The sequence below is a fragment of the Gobio gobio genome (genome assembly GCF_949357685.1).
Source record: "Gobio gobio genome assembly, chromosome: 4".
Lineage (NCBI taxonomy): Eukaryota > Metazoa > Chordata > Actinopteri > Cypriniformes > Gobionidae > Gobio > Gobio gobio.
Window position 1 is genome coordinate 46,755,516 of NC_137100.1, and position 18,322 is coordinate 46,773,837.

The 18,322-nt window shown below is 38.2% G+C and overlaps 1 protein-coding gene across 3 annotated transcripts in view; it reads left to right on the top strand.

Moving 5' to 3' along the window:
* Positions 1-18,322, top strand: part of emid1 (EMI domain containing 1) — an 82,023-nt gene that overhangs the window by 7,915 nt on the left and 55,786 nt on the right. For all 3 annotated transcript variants that reach the window (XR_013816436.1, XM_079816215.1, XM_079816214.1), the window contains exons 2-3: positions 717-830; positions 1,937-2,040. Coding sequence is in view for 2 of the 3 variants with exons in the window: in XM_079816215.1 (XP_079672341.1) it covers positions 717-830; positions 1,937-2,040 (218 nt within the window). In the remaining variant the exon portion in view is untranslated. The remainder of the gene's footprint in view (positions 1-716; positions 831-1,936; positions 2,041-18,322) is intronic.

Consider the following 18,322-nt stretch of genomic DNA (forward strand, 5'->3'; position numbering starts at 1 on the left):
TTAGGGCAGGAACATATTACTCTAAATAAGCCTTTCGAAACACGGTAAAATCTTACCGGGAGATTGTCCACTTTTCTAAGACCTTTTAAGACATTGTATGGGTTAATGTGACTTTTTTTATTTTAATATTGGATCAAAATAAATGGGCACCTGAGTCAGGGGTTTGTCCAGCAGTCACTTTTCAACCTGTGTGAAGTGTTTCTTGGTTTTTCAAGCTGTGTGAAGTGAAGCCCTGATAAAAAAGCAGCACAAAAGAGCCACTCTTTCTCCCGGGGTCTGTGCCTCTGCTCCGGTTTTGGCTCGAGTTTCGAAAAGCTGTCTTAAATCTAGATGAGTAGCCCACACGCTCACACATTCGGGGCAGTGTCCCCCTCCGTGACTTGACCTGCTTGTAGTGCTTGCGGAAAGAATAAAAATGGGCGGATGTGATTTGCTAGCGAAAGGCCGCAAAATAAACAGTACTGACAATGCTCTCCTGCCGGGCATACGGGTCATTTAACCTGTGTAAACACCATAAAGAGTTTTCAAAAGGGATGGTTAGACGGTTGAAGTACGGGCGTCCAACGAAACATTGATCACTTTTACAGTGAGTTGGATTAGATCATTTTATGGCCAGCTATGTGCGTGTGTTATTATTCTTATGTCATCAGAACCATCCAATACATGATGGAGGTCAATTAAGATTTTTCTGATTCTCATATTTCTCTCTCTTTTAGAAACTGGTGTCCGCAGACGGTGACTAAGACAGTGACTTGTCAGGTACAGAATGGCACCACGCTCCAGAGAGTCTATCAGACCTGCAGATGGCCTCAGGGTTGCAATGGGGGAAGGTGGGTTTATCATCAGCACACATTCAACGCATTCACTTAGGGCTTTATATCGTTTTGGGAACCTCTCATTTTGTCACTTTCACACATGCAGCCTGTGCAGTAAATGTATTGCCATTTTTCTGTTCAGTGGTCATGTGTTAGAAGGACAGTAACACTGTTCCAAAAACATTGTATGTGTAAAATTATAATCTCATAATTACATTTTGCAGTCCTTGACCCTGTAAAACCAGTAACTGCTGCATGATGTACATGATATAACTGTCAAAAGTTTGGGGTCAATACAAGTTTTTTTTTTTCTTTTTTTCAAAGGTCATGTTTATTTAATAAATAACACAGTAACAGTAATGTAAAATATTCATGACAAAACTGAATTTTCAGCATCATAACTCCAGTCTTCAGTGTCACATGATCCTTCAGAAATCATTCTAATGTGCTGATTTGGTGCTCAAGAGACATTTCTTATGATTATTATCAGTCTTGTTGCTTAATATATTTGTTGAAACTATGATTTAAAAAAAAATTAAATACAATTTTTATTTATTTTTAATAAATGTAAGAATGTAAAAGTATTTACTGTCACTTTTGATCAGTTTAATGTTATTAATAATTGCTAAATAAAAGTATATCTTTCTTTAAAAAAATCTTTCTGACCCTAATCTTAAATATAACACAAGTTCATCATTTTTAAAATAGTTGTTCCGCTTTATTTATTAAGACATTTTTATGATTAAATAATTATAATTTGTGCTGAATAAATAATAAATGTATAAATGCATGTGAATTCCTGTGTGAGAAAATTACAACACTAAATATCTAGCTAGCTACATTATGAAAATAAGTGTCATCAACATTTTGTTGTGTGAACTTCTTATATTGTTTCTTAGTTTCTTGTGTGAAAGAATCTGCATGTAAACTTTTAAACTTTAAAAAGATTTTTTTAAATGAATCTAGTCATACTTTAATTGACCAAAAACCTTACATTTAATAGCATTTTATGTATAAAATAAGAAAAAATTGTCCACGCTGTTTTAGGTTTTGCCATCTTTGTAGGGTCATCTGGTAACATACTTTCAAACTGACTTACATTTTATGTGTGTGTGTTGCAGCTATCGCACTGTGGTCCGGCCATCCTATAAAGTTGTGTACCGCACCATCACCTCTCTGGAGTGGAAATGTTGTCCTGGATACAGCGGATCTCAGTGTGAGGAAGGTAAGACTGACCAGAGACGATGGTTGCAGCCTGATACAGAACTACATGCAGTTGTGAAGAAGGAATCTCTATGCTCAATGCTCTATATCTATGTCAGTGTCGGGGAATCTACTTTAAGTTTCCCAAATTTCAAGCTCATCTTATAATTTAAAGTATAGTCAAACTTACAGTCAAACTACTCTTTTGAAAACCTATAGTTTGCTACATTAACTGTCTGGTTATAAAACAAATTTTTTTCAACTAGAAGAGTTTTTTTCTGGTAGAAAAATATGGATCTTAATTTGGGTGACAGCATTTAACTTATAGGCCTTTATCAGAGTCTGTGTGTCGTCACATCCGGCTCCGATTAGTAGCCTAACTTGGAGGAACTTGACAGAAAAAACATCAATATTGCAAACAACAGTTTATTTAGCCTTAAGGCCTGTTCACAACGATTTTCGCACGCGTTTATCGCCGACGTTTAACGCCTCGGGACTAAACAATGGGCGCCAATGTGAGTGTTCACACCGACGTGCAAAACGCCAGGCGTAAAGGCCTGTTCACACCGGGACGATTTTCGCACGCGTTTATCGCCGACGTTTAACGCCTCGGGACTAAACAATGGGCGCCAATGTGAGTGTTCACACCGACGTGCAAAACGGCAGCCGTGAAAGCATCATTTTTAAAAAAACGCCTCGGGTTCGTTTTTTTATTTTGACGCGGCGCATAAAAAACTGTCCGACCAATGAGATCGGCGCTTTTGTTCATGTAGATGAACTGCTAATGCTGCTTGCCAGTTAGCAAAAAGTGTGTGAATGGTTTTGTCCATATACATAATATGTCTATGGTTTTGGCAAGCACGTAAATACTGTCTCTCTTCTCCTTCTGTGTGACAAGCGAGTGTCAGAGGCTTAAAGTGCCGCAGCACCATCTTGTGTACCGGGAGCGCATCGACTGAATGTGCACGTTCACTCGGCGCAGCGCCAGTGAAAATCGCTTGGGTGTGAACACTCAAGACGCGCCGAAAAACGGCACGAAAAACGCTGGCGATAAGCGCGCGCGATATTCGTCCCGGTGTGTACAGGCCTTTAAGGCCTGTTCACACCGGGACGATTTTGCGCGCGCGTTTATCGCCGACGTTTAACGCCTAGGGACTAAACAATGGGCGCCAATGTGAGTGTTCACACCGACGCGCAAAACGCCAGGCGCAAAAGCGTCATTTTTAAAAAAACGCCTCGGGTTCGTTTTTTTATTTTGACGCTGCGCGTAAAAAACTGGCCGACCAATGAGATCGGCGCTTTTGTTCACGTGCCTGGAGCTGCTGAAGTGACAGTAAAACACGACTTGGTGGCGCTCAAGCACAAAACGGTCTTGCCGAGCACGCATTGATACGACGAAGAAGTAGTAAGTAGACAAAGAAGAAGATGAACTGCTAATGCTGCTTGCCAGTTAGCAAAAAGTGTGTGAATGGTTTTGTCCATATACATAATATGTCTATGGTTTTGGCAAGCACGTAAATACTGTCTCTCTTCTCCTTCTGTGTGACAAGCGAGTGTCAGAGGCTTAAAGTGCCGCAGCACCATCTTGTGTACCGGGAGCGCATCGACTGAATGTGCACGTTCACTCGGCGCAGCGCCAGTGAAAATCGCTTGGGTGTGAACACTCAAGACGCGCCGAAAAACGGCACGAAAAACGCTGGCGATAAGCGCGCGCGATATTCGTCCCGGTGTGTACAGGCCTTACATGATACCCTACCATATGTGTAATCTACTATTTTAATGTGCAACATTATGTGAGTGAAGCGATTGTCAGCATTGCCAATGTCGTTACAGTCATGAGATAAATGAAGATCTGCATGCTGCTCAAGCTACTGCCGAATACAATCTGAATTAATGTTGTTTTTTATTGTTTACAATATAATGCTATTCAATGATTGGGTGCATGAAAGCAATGTGAACATTATTATTTTTTAATTTGGACAGCCTTTTTACTTAGACAGACTCTGAAGTAGCGTTCCCTTTTAAATTATGAAATAGGCGCCTGAATAACATGACCCCATTTTTTAGCATACCTGATTGTAAACTGTGGTTGATGGATTAGATTAAGTATCTGTGATGAACTGCACATCAGTAAATCACACAATCCTATGCTTTGGATACTGCCATTGATACAGGCTACAGCGGAAGTTATTTTACGCTACTATTTGAAGCTTCCACAAACCTAGTTTATAAAAACACTCCAATTTGAAAGCAGCATTTAACTGAATCTGACTAAATATTTTATATCTATTACATTTTTAAACATATTGCACAGGGACTGTGTATTTTTTTAGCTAAAAATGATTCTGACTCTCCAATGCTACTTGGTTGTGTGCACAACACAGTGTGACAAAAAAACATCCATGTAGCGTTTCATCATGCAACTCATTGGAAAATGTTACTGGAAAAAGCTACACTATTTTGGAAACTGCTGTCGCACTGCTGAGAAAAAAAAGTAAAGAAAAAAAAAAGTAGCGTCTCTACTTTATTCCCCAATACTGCTCATGGTGCAGAACTAGACATGATCTGGGAATGGGAAATGATCCACAAGTGTTTGGGGTCTGTGAGGTAGCCATGTTTGTTATTTAATGTTTATACAGGCTCACACAAGGAGACCACCCCACAACTAATGTCCTGCCCTGGCTACAACTTACGTCTCACTTTGACTTTGACTTCTTCTCGTTCGCTCCACTGTCTTTGTTTGTAAATCATGTCCCAGTGTCAGGAGAGCAAATAGTGAAAAAGACAATAGAAGAGAAACAGGATGGATGGCTATTGTGAGACGGCGAAAGTATGCGTGTGTGCGAGCGAGTGTGTGATTAATGTGAGCGCGTGTCTCAGCTGTGTTTGGATGCTGTTTCTGGCTGCTTTGCTCTGTGACCAAGTGTGTGTGTGTGTGTGTGTGTTTGGCTGCATTCTCTGAGTGTCAGCCAGAGCCTCATTGTGAGTCGTGCTGGGAGTAACCGTGAGGACCGGCCAGCAGCCTATCCTCTCCGAACTGCACTAAGTCTTGTGTGATTTGGCTAAAGGTGGGCTCTCTAAGCTGTTGTTTGAACCAGCTGTACCCACTGACCCACTAGTAGATTATAAATCGTGGTTGGAATCTTAAGGTCCACTAAATGATTTAATGTGGTTTGGGTTGGCATTCCCAAGGTGGCAAGTCTTTATTTGACCGAACTTATTTTACTTTTATAGACAGTTTCAGCTTTAATGCATCTTGTAAATTGCTTCGAGGGCTCTTAATACTGTACAGTATTTGTCTGTCATGTGGTTGTTTGTGTGTGTGTGTGTGTGTGTGTGTGTGTGTGTGTGTGTGTGTGTGTGTGTGTGTGTGTGTACACTAAAATGTTAAGTAGTAGCTGTACTCTAGCTGTACTTACTACTTCCTATCTGTGAGGCAAAGTGGATTTTCTTTAGCCCGCAGCCAATGGCTAAAAAACATAAATGTATATAGTTGACCCAAAAAAGACATTTCTGGCATCATTTACTCGCCCTCATGTTGTTCAAAATACATATTTATGGCTTTTTCTTTGGAAAACAAGGAAGAGGTTTTGCACAATGTCCAAGCTAACGTTGACTGATTCCAATTGACATGCTTGCTGTTAGATTTAATTTATTGATTTGATTTGATTTCATTCATCAATTTCATAATTGATTTATATTTTGATCATTTTATTCTGATTAATTTGGGTAAATTTTTAGTTACAGTATAATGTCTATTTTGCTTGCATATAAAAAAAAACTCTCAACCAATGCTGCAATTTATACTGTAAAATATATGTAAATTTAATTTAATAAAATAAATCACTGAATAATAACAATTAAATGTATTCATTTTATTTAGTGACTTATGGATTCAGCTAATTAATTAATTGTCCAACGGATTGATTTAAACACCAACTTCTAAGTTAAGTAATTTCAAACGATTAAAGGAATAGTTCACCTAAAAATGAAAATTCTGTCATCATTAACTTACCTTTTTTCATTCCAAACCCGGCCATAAGTCTTTTGTTCTTCTTCGAAACACAAATGAAGATATTTTAAATAAAAAGATTTCTGCTTAATAGAAAGCTTGAATGAATATATATTCAAAATTTCAGTCACTGTTCACTAAAAATCTTACTCCTGATCTAACACTGACCATTTAGTAGTTATGCAATTATCTCATGGACAAACACTAACTGTGTAAAGTTTGAAATGAACCGAGAGGGCAAATTCAATATTGATGATTGCTTTAAAAGTTTCTTAATTTTGGAATTAGTTTACTTTTATCTAAAGATGAAACCACACAGACAAACACGCCCACACCGCCAACCAAAATGCAAATCTTTCCATTTTCACACAATTACATACCCCAAAGGCAGCAGACATCCATGAAATGCGAGATATAGTGGGTGAATTAAGTTAAATCTGTTCCTCATAAGAGAGGGATGATGAAATAGAGAGATGATACCATCTTAAGTAAGACGCTTTGAGGCCTTTGGACACTTATGTCTTATCGGTACCATGTGAGACAAACTCTGATCACAGACAGCCCTGAGTGGAACTGACAGCTCCGTTCTGTCTCTGTCTTTCTGACACCAGTTTATAGTGGGCTTCAGCACCCTCAAGATATCATTCGTGTCACTGATGCAATACGGCGTAGCGAGGACCAGAAACTAGAAAGCATGTTATGTGTGCATGAACATTTATTAGCGTCTGGTATATCAGAGACCGTGGAGAATGAGCTTTATCCTCTCATATGGTGAGATGTTCCATCCAGACAGCCCCCACCTCACCTTTGTTTTATAACACCGGCTGTCTCTGTTTGTGTCTACACAGGCTTCAGATCATTGTTATGCACACGGTATGGGTTGTAGTTTGAAATGTAAAGTGTAATAGCATCTCGGCGCAGTGATTCTGTGTTGTGTTCTGATGTGGGGTACGTGGAATGAGGAAAGAGAGAAGTGCTGCTTTTTACACATTACAGTTATCTTCACTTTAAAGTAGGATTTATTCATTCATCAACAGCAACAAAAACTATACTATCTGCAGATAGCAGTTCTGCGATTATAGTATAATATTTATTTGGTACATGAATAAAACATCAACTTTATAGCATTCATTTTTTTGATTGTCATGAGAAACATTTTCGAGATAGCAGGAAATGCATTTGATAAAATAAGCTATTTTTACTGCCCTATTTGATATGCAGTTTTCTCTTCCAGGCCTGCAGATCCTTAAAGGTCTATATGTATTCATATTAATTGTGGAATAGGGATGCCAAAGATTTTGCTTGTATTTGTAATTTGTTGGCCCTAAACACGTTTTTTTTTCTCATGCTTGTAATCTCTTTTTCTTTTCTCATTATTTCTCCCTTTCTCACCGGCGTCGTCTGAACTAGTAAAAACATTACATCACCGATAAGATACAAAAACACACACACACACACACACACACACACACACACACACACACACACACACACACACACACACACACACACACACACACACACACACACACACACACACACACACATACTGCACACAGACTCTATTAGTGAGGGGGATCACTTCAAATGTCCTCAAGTCAGTGTTCCAGTGTTTCACTATATTTGAAAGATCATGTTAAAAACGTTGAAAATACTGTATATGCTCTACTCTTCTTATCATTTCACACCAAAAATGTCTCTTATGTTAGGCTGCGTTTATGTGATCAAAAATACAGTAAAAACAGTAATATTGTGAAATATTATTACAGTTTAAACAAGTTGTGCTTCTTAGCATTTTTGTGATACAGGATTCTTAAAGGGATAGTTAAAAAATTTGATTTTGATGTTTATCTGCTTACCCTCAGGGCATCCAAGATATAGGTGACTTTGTTTCTTCAGTAGAACACAAATTAAGATTTTTAACTCCAACCGTTGCAGTCTGTCAGTCGTATAATGCATGTGAATGGTAACAAACTCTATGAGAGTAAAAAAAAAACATGCACAGACAAATCCAAATTAAACCCTGTGGCTCGTGACAACACATTGATGTCTTAAGACACGAAACGATCAGTAAACCACGCCAGATCGTGTACAGACCTCACGTACCGGAAGTGATCACGTGCTCAAGGCTGTTGGACATAGTGGTGTATTAAAGGAAAAAAAACCTCGCACAAACCGATCGTTTCGTGTCTTAAGACATCAATGTGTCGTCACGAGCCGCAGGGTTTAATTTGAATTTGTCTGTGCATGTTTTTTTTACTCTCATAGAGTTTGTTACCGTTCACATGCATTATACGACTGACAGACTGCAACGGTTGGAGTTAAAAATCTTTATTCATGTGCTACTGAAGAAACAAAGTCACCTATATCTTGGATGCCCTGGGGGTAAGGGCACCATTTTTGGGTGAACTATCCCTTTAAATGAATAGAAATTTTAAGCACACTCTTAAAAATAAAGTTTCTAAAAGGGGGGTTTTGCAGTGATGCCATAGAAGAACCATGTTTGGTTCCCCAACAAACCTTTCAGTGAACAGTTCTTAAAAGAACAATTATTTTCTTTGACGAACATTTTAATAATCTGAAGAACATTTTTCTACACTAAAGGAACCCTTGAGGCCAATGAAGAACCTTAATTACAATGTTCTTTTTTAAATAGAAATATTTTGTAACATCATAAATGTGTTTACTGTCACTTTTTATCAGTTCAATGCATCGTTGTTGAGTAAAAGTATTAAAAGTCTTACTAACCCCAAACCATTGAGTGATAGTGTACATACTGTATACACGCAAACACACACATGGAAACTGAAAATCTAGACGTGTAGCTGTGTAATAAACACTGAGTTCTGTTGTGTTGTGTGAGCTGTTATGATTTAATTTTGCTGTCAGTTTTTACATACATTGCTGTGTATTTCAAATGAGGCAGTTACTATAAGTGCTCACAGATGTTTGATTTTATAAACCGCAAACTTTTTTCGACTGTTCTGCTTTCCGTACTTTAATTGTATTGTTGTGGTTTACTCCTGAATCATTTTTTGTGTCTTTTGAGTTTCTCATCCTAGTTTTTTTTAGATAAAAGTGTCTGCTAAATGAACAATTCTAAAAGCAAACCCTTAATGGATATCTCTTGTTACTTTGTTAAGAATTCATTGGTTTTGCAAACAACAAAAATACCCCCACGCCAATACTGCACAATAGATTTGATGATTTAACAACCCAAAGATTAAAGGCACTGAATGAATTAGAGCATGTATTATCCAGGAAAATTGAAATTACTGTCTATCAAGGCTTTATGTCAAAATATTGTTCAGTCATATCTGATTTCAGCTCAGTTTATTGTTTCAACAGAGCTCCACAGATCATGTTGTTGATAAACGTAATGACCTAACACTTGTTAAATCATTATTTTCCCCCTCTGTGTCTCAGTGTTTTAAGAAGAATTCTCCACAGTCCTTTTTTGTTTGTTTTAAAAAATGATGAGGATTCATTCTGAGAGGTTTATATTCATATATATTAACTCTTCACCCTACTCAAGTGTGTGTGTGCATAAGAGAATCTGACTGACAGTCAGCGAGTGATTGAGAGGAAGTGAACAGCTTGTGTGTTTGTTGTGTGGGAGGACGTGTTGAATTAGCACGCTTGTCTTAGAAGTGCGAAGGGCCCCGAATCAAACCCTGGCCCTCGGTCAAAGTGAGGCTGTGTGCTTTTGATGCACTAATTACCCGCTCGGCTCGCAGGCATGCGACGGATGCTTTAAAGCCACAGAAATGTAATCTGTGTTTTCACAGCTCAGCTCGGCTTATCGGGGGGTTCCACGCTAAGCTCTTATGCTTCAAACATCAGTTACACACACTCACTATGGAGGCAGTCAGCTGGGAGCGTTTTTTTTTTAGCTCTTTTTTTAAAGAGCACTTTATATTCTGAAATGATTTAAGTTGTCCTTAATGACTTGGGAAAGGGCCAAACCTTTAGGCAGAGCCTCCTGCCTGTCTTTGTGTTAGCCAGTCAGCTTTGTGTGTGCTCAGTGTGTTTATGCACCTCAAGTGAGGCACTGCATGTGTGCGAGCGTGTGTGGGAGATATGAGGTGTCAAGGAGAGCATTATGCAGCTGTTGTGTCTGAGTGTATTTGTACTTTGTGAGCATCAACTAACATTCTAAACGAACATTCTGAATATACGCATACTGTGAACGATCATTCTGAACACATTGAACTAACATTCTGAACGCACACTGGCTGCATCGAAATCGCATATTTCCCTACTATATAGCAGGCGAAAAATAGTATGTGACAAGAGTAGTATGAAGTACTCACAAAAAGTACCCGGATGACCTACTACTTCCGGCGAGATTCTGAAGTGTGCATACGATAGACACTTTCCTATCCCATGAGCCCACGGGAGAGGATTTGTGAGTGGCAGTGAAGTGACTGATGCTGGTAGGTCACATGATAATGGCAATATGGCAAATGCAGTATGTCCCATACTACACACATTCATGCACTATATAAAACGTATGTTTTTAGCGGTCTTGAAGTAATTACTTATTCAACATAAATACCTACTCAAGAGAGTATGCGATTTCGGACGCGGCCTATGAATTTACATTCTAAAAACACTTTGACTGAACATTCTGAATGCAATATTTGAATGAGCATTCTAAATTCATGATGAACAAACATTCTGAATACACACTTTGAACGAATATTCTAAATGAGTTTGAACTCTGTTTGAATGAACACTCTAAACACACTGGGTCTCATTCACTAAGCATGTGTATGCACAAATTTGAGCGTGAAAACTGTGTACGGACTTTTTCATGAACAAATCATGATTCATCAATAACTTTCATTATAAAATGTATTCCAAATTACGGAAAAAATTGTATGGTCAACTGAAATATAAAGGCAGATAAAGATAAAGGCATATTTTGTACACATCACTATACAACACATGTCCTTGTTAGGAGAAAATGTTGTTTTAACTAGAAAAATATATTGATTTAACAACATATCTCGTTATAACGACATAATTGAGTGGAAAAAATAACATGTATGTGGCAGCAATGCGTCACTGTACGTTATAGCTCAAGATGGGAAGTACCTGCATAAAGACGAAGGTTTCGGGCGTGTTTTATGTAAATATGTGTATAAATACGAATAGCGTATGCTATTATTAGTGAAGTCAAGTCACCTTTATTTATATAGCGTTTTTTACAATGCCGATTGTTTCAAAGCAGCTTCATAGTGTTAAACAGTTAAACAACATAGTGTTTAAACAAATAATGCAACAGATTCGGCTGTACAGCCGCTCTGGAGAAAACAGTGATGTCATCCAGTTAAGTTGAATTATCATACAGTGTCAATGCGGGCAGATCAGTAATATAGTTGAATGTTTAGTGTCCCCAACTAAGCAAGCAGAAAAAATCAAAACGCTCTCCATTGACTTTGCATTGCGTGAGGCTGCCTCCTTGTCATTTCGGGCTTATAAAAAAAAAACAGAACAATGTCTAAAAGCGGATATGTGACAAAGTGTACAGCAAACAAGCTAAAAAGCACAGAAATAAGGTTTTAAAAGCTGTCGACCTAAAAAAAACGAGCGTTTAAGGAGACAAAAGTGGATAAAGGCAATAAAACGCGAAGCTTCAGCAGGAAGAATGGGTACATTTTGGGATCCTGACGCTCAGTATGCCTCAGTATGCCTATGTGTGCAGTAAACAGTTTGTCACTGTGAAGTAAAATATCAAAATGTCAGTTTTATATATTATATTTCCTGTCGCCGATTACGTTCCCTTCCAGTGGGTGTAGTTCTCAGTGTAATATAACGTGTCACGCTCTGTCTCAATGGCCTGTATCCACTTTTGTGTCCTTATAAGCTCGTTTTTTGGGTCAACAGCTTATAAAAACTTCTGGGTTTTTGGTTCTGGGTTTTGTTTAGTTTGTTTGCTGTACACTTTGTCACATATCCGCTTTTAGACATTGTTCTGTTTTTTTGTTATAAGTCAAATGTTCTTTGTCGAAATGACAAAGAAGGCAGCCTCACGCAATGCAAAGTCAATGGAGAGCGTTTGATTGTTCACCCAACACCCCCCCAACACATAACACATTCTTAATACATGTTGCATCAGCAGCCTATGAAGTCATATTCTCTCTTTCACCCCACATCTTCCATCTGCGTTACTGTAAACAACTATGTAAGTTTAGATGTGTGAGCTGTTTGTTATTCTAAATTCTTGCTGCCTGTTCTGTATATTGTACATTCGTTATGTAATTACTCCCTTCTTTTCCTTTCTCTGCTCTGAGATGTCCATTCCTTTCCCATGGCCCCAGTCAATCTGCAGGACAACATAACCCACCTGCTGAAATGAGTGTGAAATCTGTGTACTCATTCATTTTGGTGTAAACCCAAAGATTTCAGGTTTAACAGGCCCAGCGCTCTACGTCCCACCATATAAACTCAAACAGGAAGTGCTGCATTGCACTGGGCCCCAATGGAGGAAGTTGAGTTCTGGAGATGGAAAGAAACTAATTTATTGAGTACAAGGAAGGAAAATAATATACATAAAATAAAATACATAATTATACAGGACACATTTATTTTACCTAGACAAGCTTGCAGTTTTGAGCAGTTGCTTTTTTCTAGGGATGTTGGAGAGCAAGTTTAGCTTGATTTAATTTGATAATTTCAATGAATAACTGAAGTGAAAATTGAAAGAAATTTAAAGCAGTATTGTCTGTGAAACTGGAATATATCTTGTGAAAGTGCTGCAATTGAATTAACTATGTTTTTAACATCTACCAGTGCTTTAAGGTGGATTGTTGCTTTGGTACAATGACACTATAGAAGCCTATAACATAATTTTGCAGAACAAACGTTCGATTTATAATATAATTCTTAATATTTTTCCTCACACACTATAAAAGGGTCTTGATATGTTTAGTGAAAAGGGTCTCCCTCACAAGGGGATTATTTATTGAGTATGGAGGGCTTTGAAAGCCCATGCACCAATGCTCAGCCATTTCATTTATTTTCTACCTGTTGTTGTTCGCCTTTCTTCCTCTGTTAAGTGTATTGAAACAGAAGTTTGTTGCTAAGCATACATCATTTCTTGTTTGGGGTGTGTGTTTTGGTTTTATTGTTGTATTTTTATATGGCCCTGTAAAACTTAACTATGCATCTGCCACATGAAAAGGCACTGCAATGTTTTATATCGAAGATTAGAAAACCTGAGAAAGACACCGTTTCTTTGTCTCGTTTCCCACCCCCCTTTCTGACTCATTTGGTTGTCTGAGACTGACAGACAACCACAGAAGTCTTCATCTGCGGCGAGCAGTCATGATGTCATTCATATATTCAAATTATCTTGTGGTTGCCAAGAGCTCATTTAATCCTGAGCCGCTGATTAAGCAAGAACACAAAAACCCATGTTTCTTTGATATCATTTGCAAACATTTGTAAGTGTGTGTTGCTGTGTACATACTGCATGTGCCTGGATCTGTATGTGCTTATGTGGTGGTATAGAGATGGTTGTGATTAGAGAGGCAGATTTTGGATGAGCTTTACACATGCTTATTAGAGCCACACTCAGCGGCAATGCTGTAGAAACTTACAGGATAAAAGAATTAGGAAGAAACCGGGTGACCGCAGGGGGTTTTATGTTACAATATATCTGCAGTGATTCCCATTTGTGCATTAAGTGCTGTCAGATTGCATCTATATTTTCTGCTTATAGATTTGGTTTGTAATGTGTGGTTGCAAATGGTGTTCTGAGTGTTTTTAGCAGGTTGCTGTGTAGTTGCCAGGGTATTTGGGGTGGTTTGGCCAGAGTGAAAAAAGCCCTTGTGTGCTGGTCAATAGGATATTCTAGTCCGTAGATTTGGCCCAAGCTCCTCCTTCAATATAAGTCTATGGAACTTACCTTTGTCGTTGCACGTTACACTTACAGGAGAAGTAATAGTTCAAAAGTTTTCTGGCCAGTAAGTTTTTTTAATTTTTTATTCATTTATTCATCAAGAAAGTAATATGCGATTGCTTATTAAGCAAGAATGTATTGAATTGATCAAAAGAGACAGTAAAAACATTTATAATGTATACATTTTCTATTTCAAATAAACATTTCTATTCATCAGAGAATCCTGAAAAAATGGATCAAGAATATATGAGCTGTTTTCATAATTTCAACAAAGGAAGACTAGGAGTAATCAAATGAATAAATTACATTTGAAAATACATTGAAATAGAACATTTAAATGTGTTATAATGTTTTCAATATTACAATATTTTACTGAGCATAAAAGACCAACCCTAAACGTTAAGAGTGCATTTACAGTTTTTACACCTTACCATTAAACATTCAACTGATCATTAAGGTCAGAATTTACTCTCATTCACAGTGTATTAAAGGAAGTACTATTTCTTTATATTTTGAAACCAGGAAATGGCCTTTTTCTCTACAAATTTTTTTTATTAGCTCAAATGTGATCCATGACTCAAAGTACACTTCTTGTAAATTTGCACTGCTCACACATGTATGGTGAGTGAAATTGTATGCTTTAATGAAAAGAATGTGCCATGCATTATTGTAAGTAAGCTTTTGTGTCTTGCCACATCACATATGAATGCCTGAGTGCACAGTTTTAAATGCACTTGGAAAAGCACATTTTCAACAGATCCTTTAGAACCCGACCTGATGTTTTTTACTAGCAGGATAATAAAGCAGTATATCTGTCTGTATAAATAATAAAGTCAGATGTTAGTAACTATGTGTTGATGTTAATCTGTTGTGTTGGGTTTTTAGCGACAGCATTATTGCATTAAGAGATGATGGAGGTACTGGTGTTCACAGGGGGATGATGGAGTTGCAGTATGTAGTGTGCATTAGAGTTTTCTGCCTGTGGTTTTGGCCAGGGGTGTGCGGTGCTGACTTCATTTTAACAGACCGAATCTGTGTCGGAAAAGAGATCCATCATGAAATGCAGCAGGAAATTTAAAATGAACTGATTTCATGTGTGTGCTTGCTGGTCTCGTGTGTGACTAACTTAAAATGTGTGCGTGCACAGTAGTAGTACCTTCAAATATAACATGTGAAGGTGGATTAAGAGGAAATCTAGTTTTATCACTATTTACTAACTTTCATGGCATTCTAAAACATTAAGGGTTACATTAAAAGCAAGTTATTTAATCAGAGGACTTTTTTCAAGTTACTAGTAAAGTTATAGCCTAGAAATCTAGACGCACCCTAGCGGCAGAACATTTATTTTGCCGCGAGTGTAGTCTAGCAACTCTCGGTAGACCTGAGAGCTGGAAAAACCAAACTCTGGTCAGGCCAATCATAGCGTGTGTAGAGTCGGTGGGCGGGCTTAACATAATGACGGCACGTCATGGCAGAGTTGCGGAGGTTCTGCGTGCTACTCGTAAACAAAGAAGCTGACGAACAGCGGTCTTTTGAATCGACTTTGGCTGCGACTCTGGAAGACTTGGAGTTAAGCTTTTCTTTGAGAAAAGAACAAAGAACGGCACTGAAGTCATTCTTAAGAAAAGAAGATCCGTTCTTAAAGTTTATCAACTAACGTTAGCTCGGCTCACCTTCTTCTTTGCTCTGGTTGGTTGTGGCGCTCATGGCGCTATCCAATTGCGTGCAGAGGGAATTTGAAAGACAACCGTTTATCCCGCCCCTCAGATTGAGCCCTGTCAATGGTGAGTTTCCAGACCCAACATCTTGATGTGGGTCTGGCTTGTCAGGCTAGTAAAGTAACACATTACTTTTAAATTTTAAAAGAGTTACTTTTTCAAACAAGTAACAGAAGTTACTTTGTTTTCCCATTTATTGACGCCAATTTTGAAAATGAATGTATCATGGTTTCCACTTTCCACAGTAAAAATATTAAACAGCACATGATCATTATAAGATATTTGATATTTGAGTACCAGGACTAGGGATGCACAATATATATGATTATATATATATATATCTCGGTATCGGCCGATATATGTTCATTTATAATGTTATCGTTATCAGTCCAATTAGAAAATTTGTCCGATATATTAAAGCTAATGAATTTCTTTTAGCTGAGACACTTCAGATGCTCACTGTTTGCCATGATGATTCTTATTTTCTTGAAATATGATTGGAATCACTTCAAAAAAGGAAAATACAGTTAAGTGCAACATGTTCAGCGCAATTCTTTCATAGGCTACATAAAATTATTATAATGTGAACATTATAATTGTGTGCTTGGGACATGGCTTTTAATTATGAGACTTTTGTTTTTTGTTATCAGGCTCTCAAAAATGATATAAAAATTTGAATTTAGATTTATCTGCCTATATAGCATTTATCGGCTAAAATATTAATATCGGTACATCCCTAACCAGGATAAAGATTTCTGAAGGATAATATATTGAAATGGAAAAGCTATTTAAAATTTGTATAATATTTCACAATATTACTGATTTTACTGTATTTTTATCCAAAAAATGCAGCCTTGCTCAGAGCATAAGATACTTACTGCATAAACATTACAAATCTTACTGACCCCAAACTTTTGAACAGTAGTGTATATTTAAAAAAAGACACCCTCTAAATAACCCTTTGTTATTAGATTGTAGTCTAACTTCTTTTTAGCTCGACTGTAGTTTAACTACTTAACTAATTATGAGTAGCTTGTAGCATAACAAACTACAGTTTCAAAGTAGTTTCCCCAACACTGCTTTTTGCACTCTCTCTCTCACTCACTCACTCACTCACTCACTCCTGCTGCTGCCATTTTTTTTAGCAGACAGACAGTGAGGGTAGTAAATCTCTTTAATAGACTGTGTGCTGTGACATAATGTGTGCTGAGGGATCTGGACTCCGTCCTGCCAACAGCCAATGTGAAGGCTTGCTGAGAGTTCCCTGTGATACCACTGGATGGGACAGGAGAGTAGAGGTGGGGTTATTCAGCACTGGTAGGATGATGTCTAGGCTGGAAGTGTCCCACGTCTGTCCTAAAAACTCAGACACACCTGAAGTAGAGGGCAGTGAGAGTTTGCGCTACAGAAGAGTTTAACTTTTTGTAGACTTTAATCAGTCTAGCTAGAGTCAGGGACTTGCTGCTCTCTTGTTGTATTTATAGAGCTGATGTTAAGGCTTTGAACAACTCAGCTTTTCCCACGCCACAGTTTGAATTATCAAGCTAGCTGGACAAAAGTATCCTTCATTTGATGTCAGTTTCTGTTCCTACTTATTCTTTTGGATAAACCACTAGATCAAATTTACTGAAGGTCATGTTATAATGTTTAAAAACTGTATAAACAATCAGTCTTTTCAAATTGTTTTGATAAAAATTAGTTTGTTATGTGCTGCAAGGTCCCCTAACTGCAGTATAAACGATTGGTTTTAGTTCCAGATGGAACGACAGTGTGATAAAGGCTCCCCGTCTCTTTTTCTCTGCATCACGATATCTTTTCCCTCTCTGTCATCACTGAGAAATAGCATGATGAAGGATAAGCGAGTGAAAGGCTGGGAAGACTCCAAAAATACATGTTTCCTATGACTGCTGCCAGGTATCAGGGCCGCAATAAGTCAATCAGCTCTCTCACTCTCTCTTTCTCTAACACTCTAACTCATTGTCAAGGCTGACATTGTGCTCGCTTTGGCAGAGGCTCCTAAAGGGTTTAGATTGCAGTTCCCTCTGAGTGAAAAATGGTTATTGTAGGTCACTTGGAATGAAAGAAAGATGGAGAGAGAGGAAGATCAACAAAGGAAGACAGAGCTTTCAGTTTGTTGTGGGGAATGGAGGTTTTACTGAATGTAGTCGCGTCAGCGATCATGTTTTCTAACCATTATTCATGGGTAAACAGGACAAAACAGGGGGGTATTTATAGGATAGTATCAGCCTCAGACGCCGTGCCAATGGACCGTTGACTGAACATCTGATGCGTATGACAAAATGGGAAACACGTTGGGAGTTTTGACGTCGTCATCTGATTCTCGAGATGGTCTTCACTGCAGAACACGAGATCCAGGGGGCAGGGTTGGATCCAGATCCAACTCCTCCCATTTTATATACTTTACTATATTACTTTGCTATATTACTACAACACTGGAGCTGCGAACTTCACATACTTTTGAAAATCCAGCGTTTAGTTGATCCTGGTAAGCACCAAGCGGCAACCTCCCCCTAGTTTCTCTTGAAGTCAATACGGAAGTGACTTAAACTGCAATTCATTGCCTGGCCACTAGGGACAGGCTCCAAAAGGGAGCATAAAAAACATGTTTACAGCCTGGTACAAATTGTGGTTCTGGTCTATACGG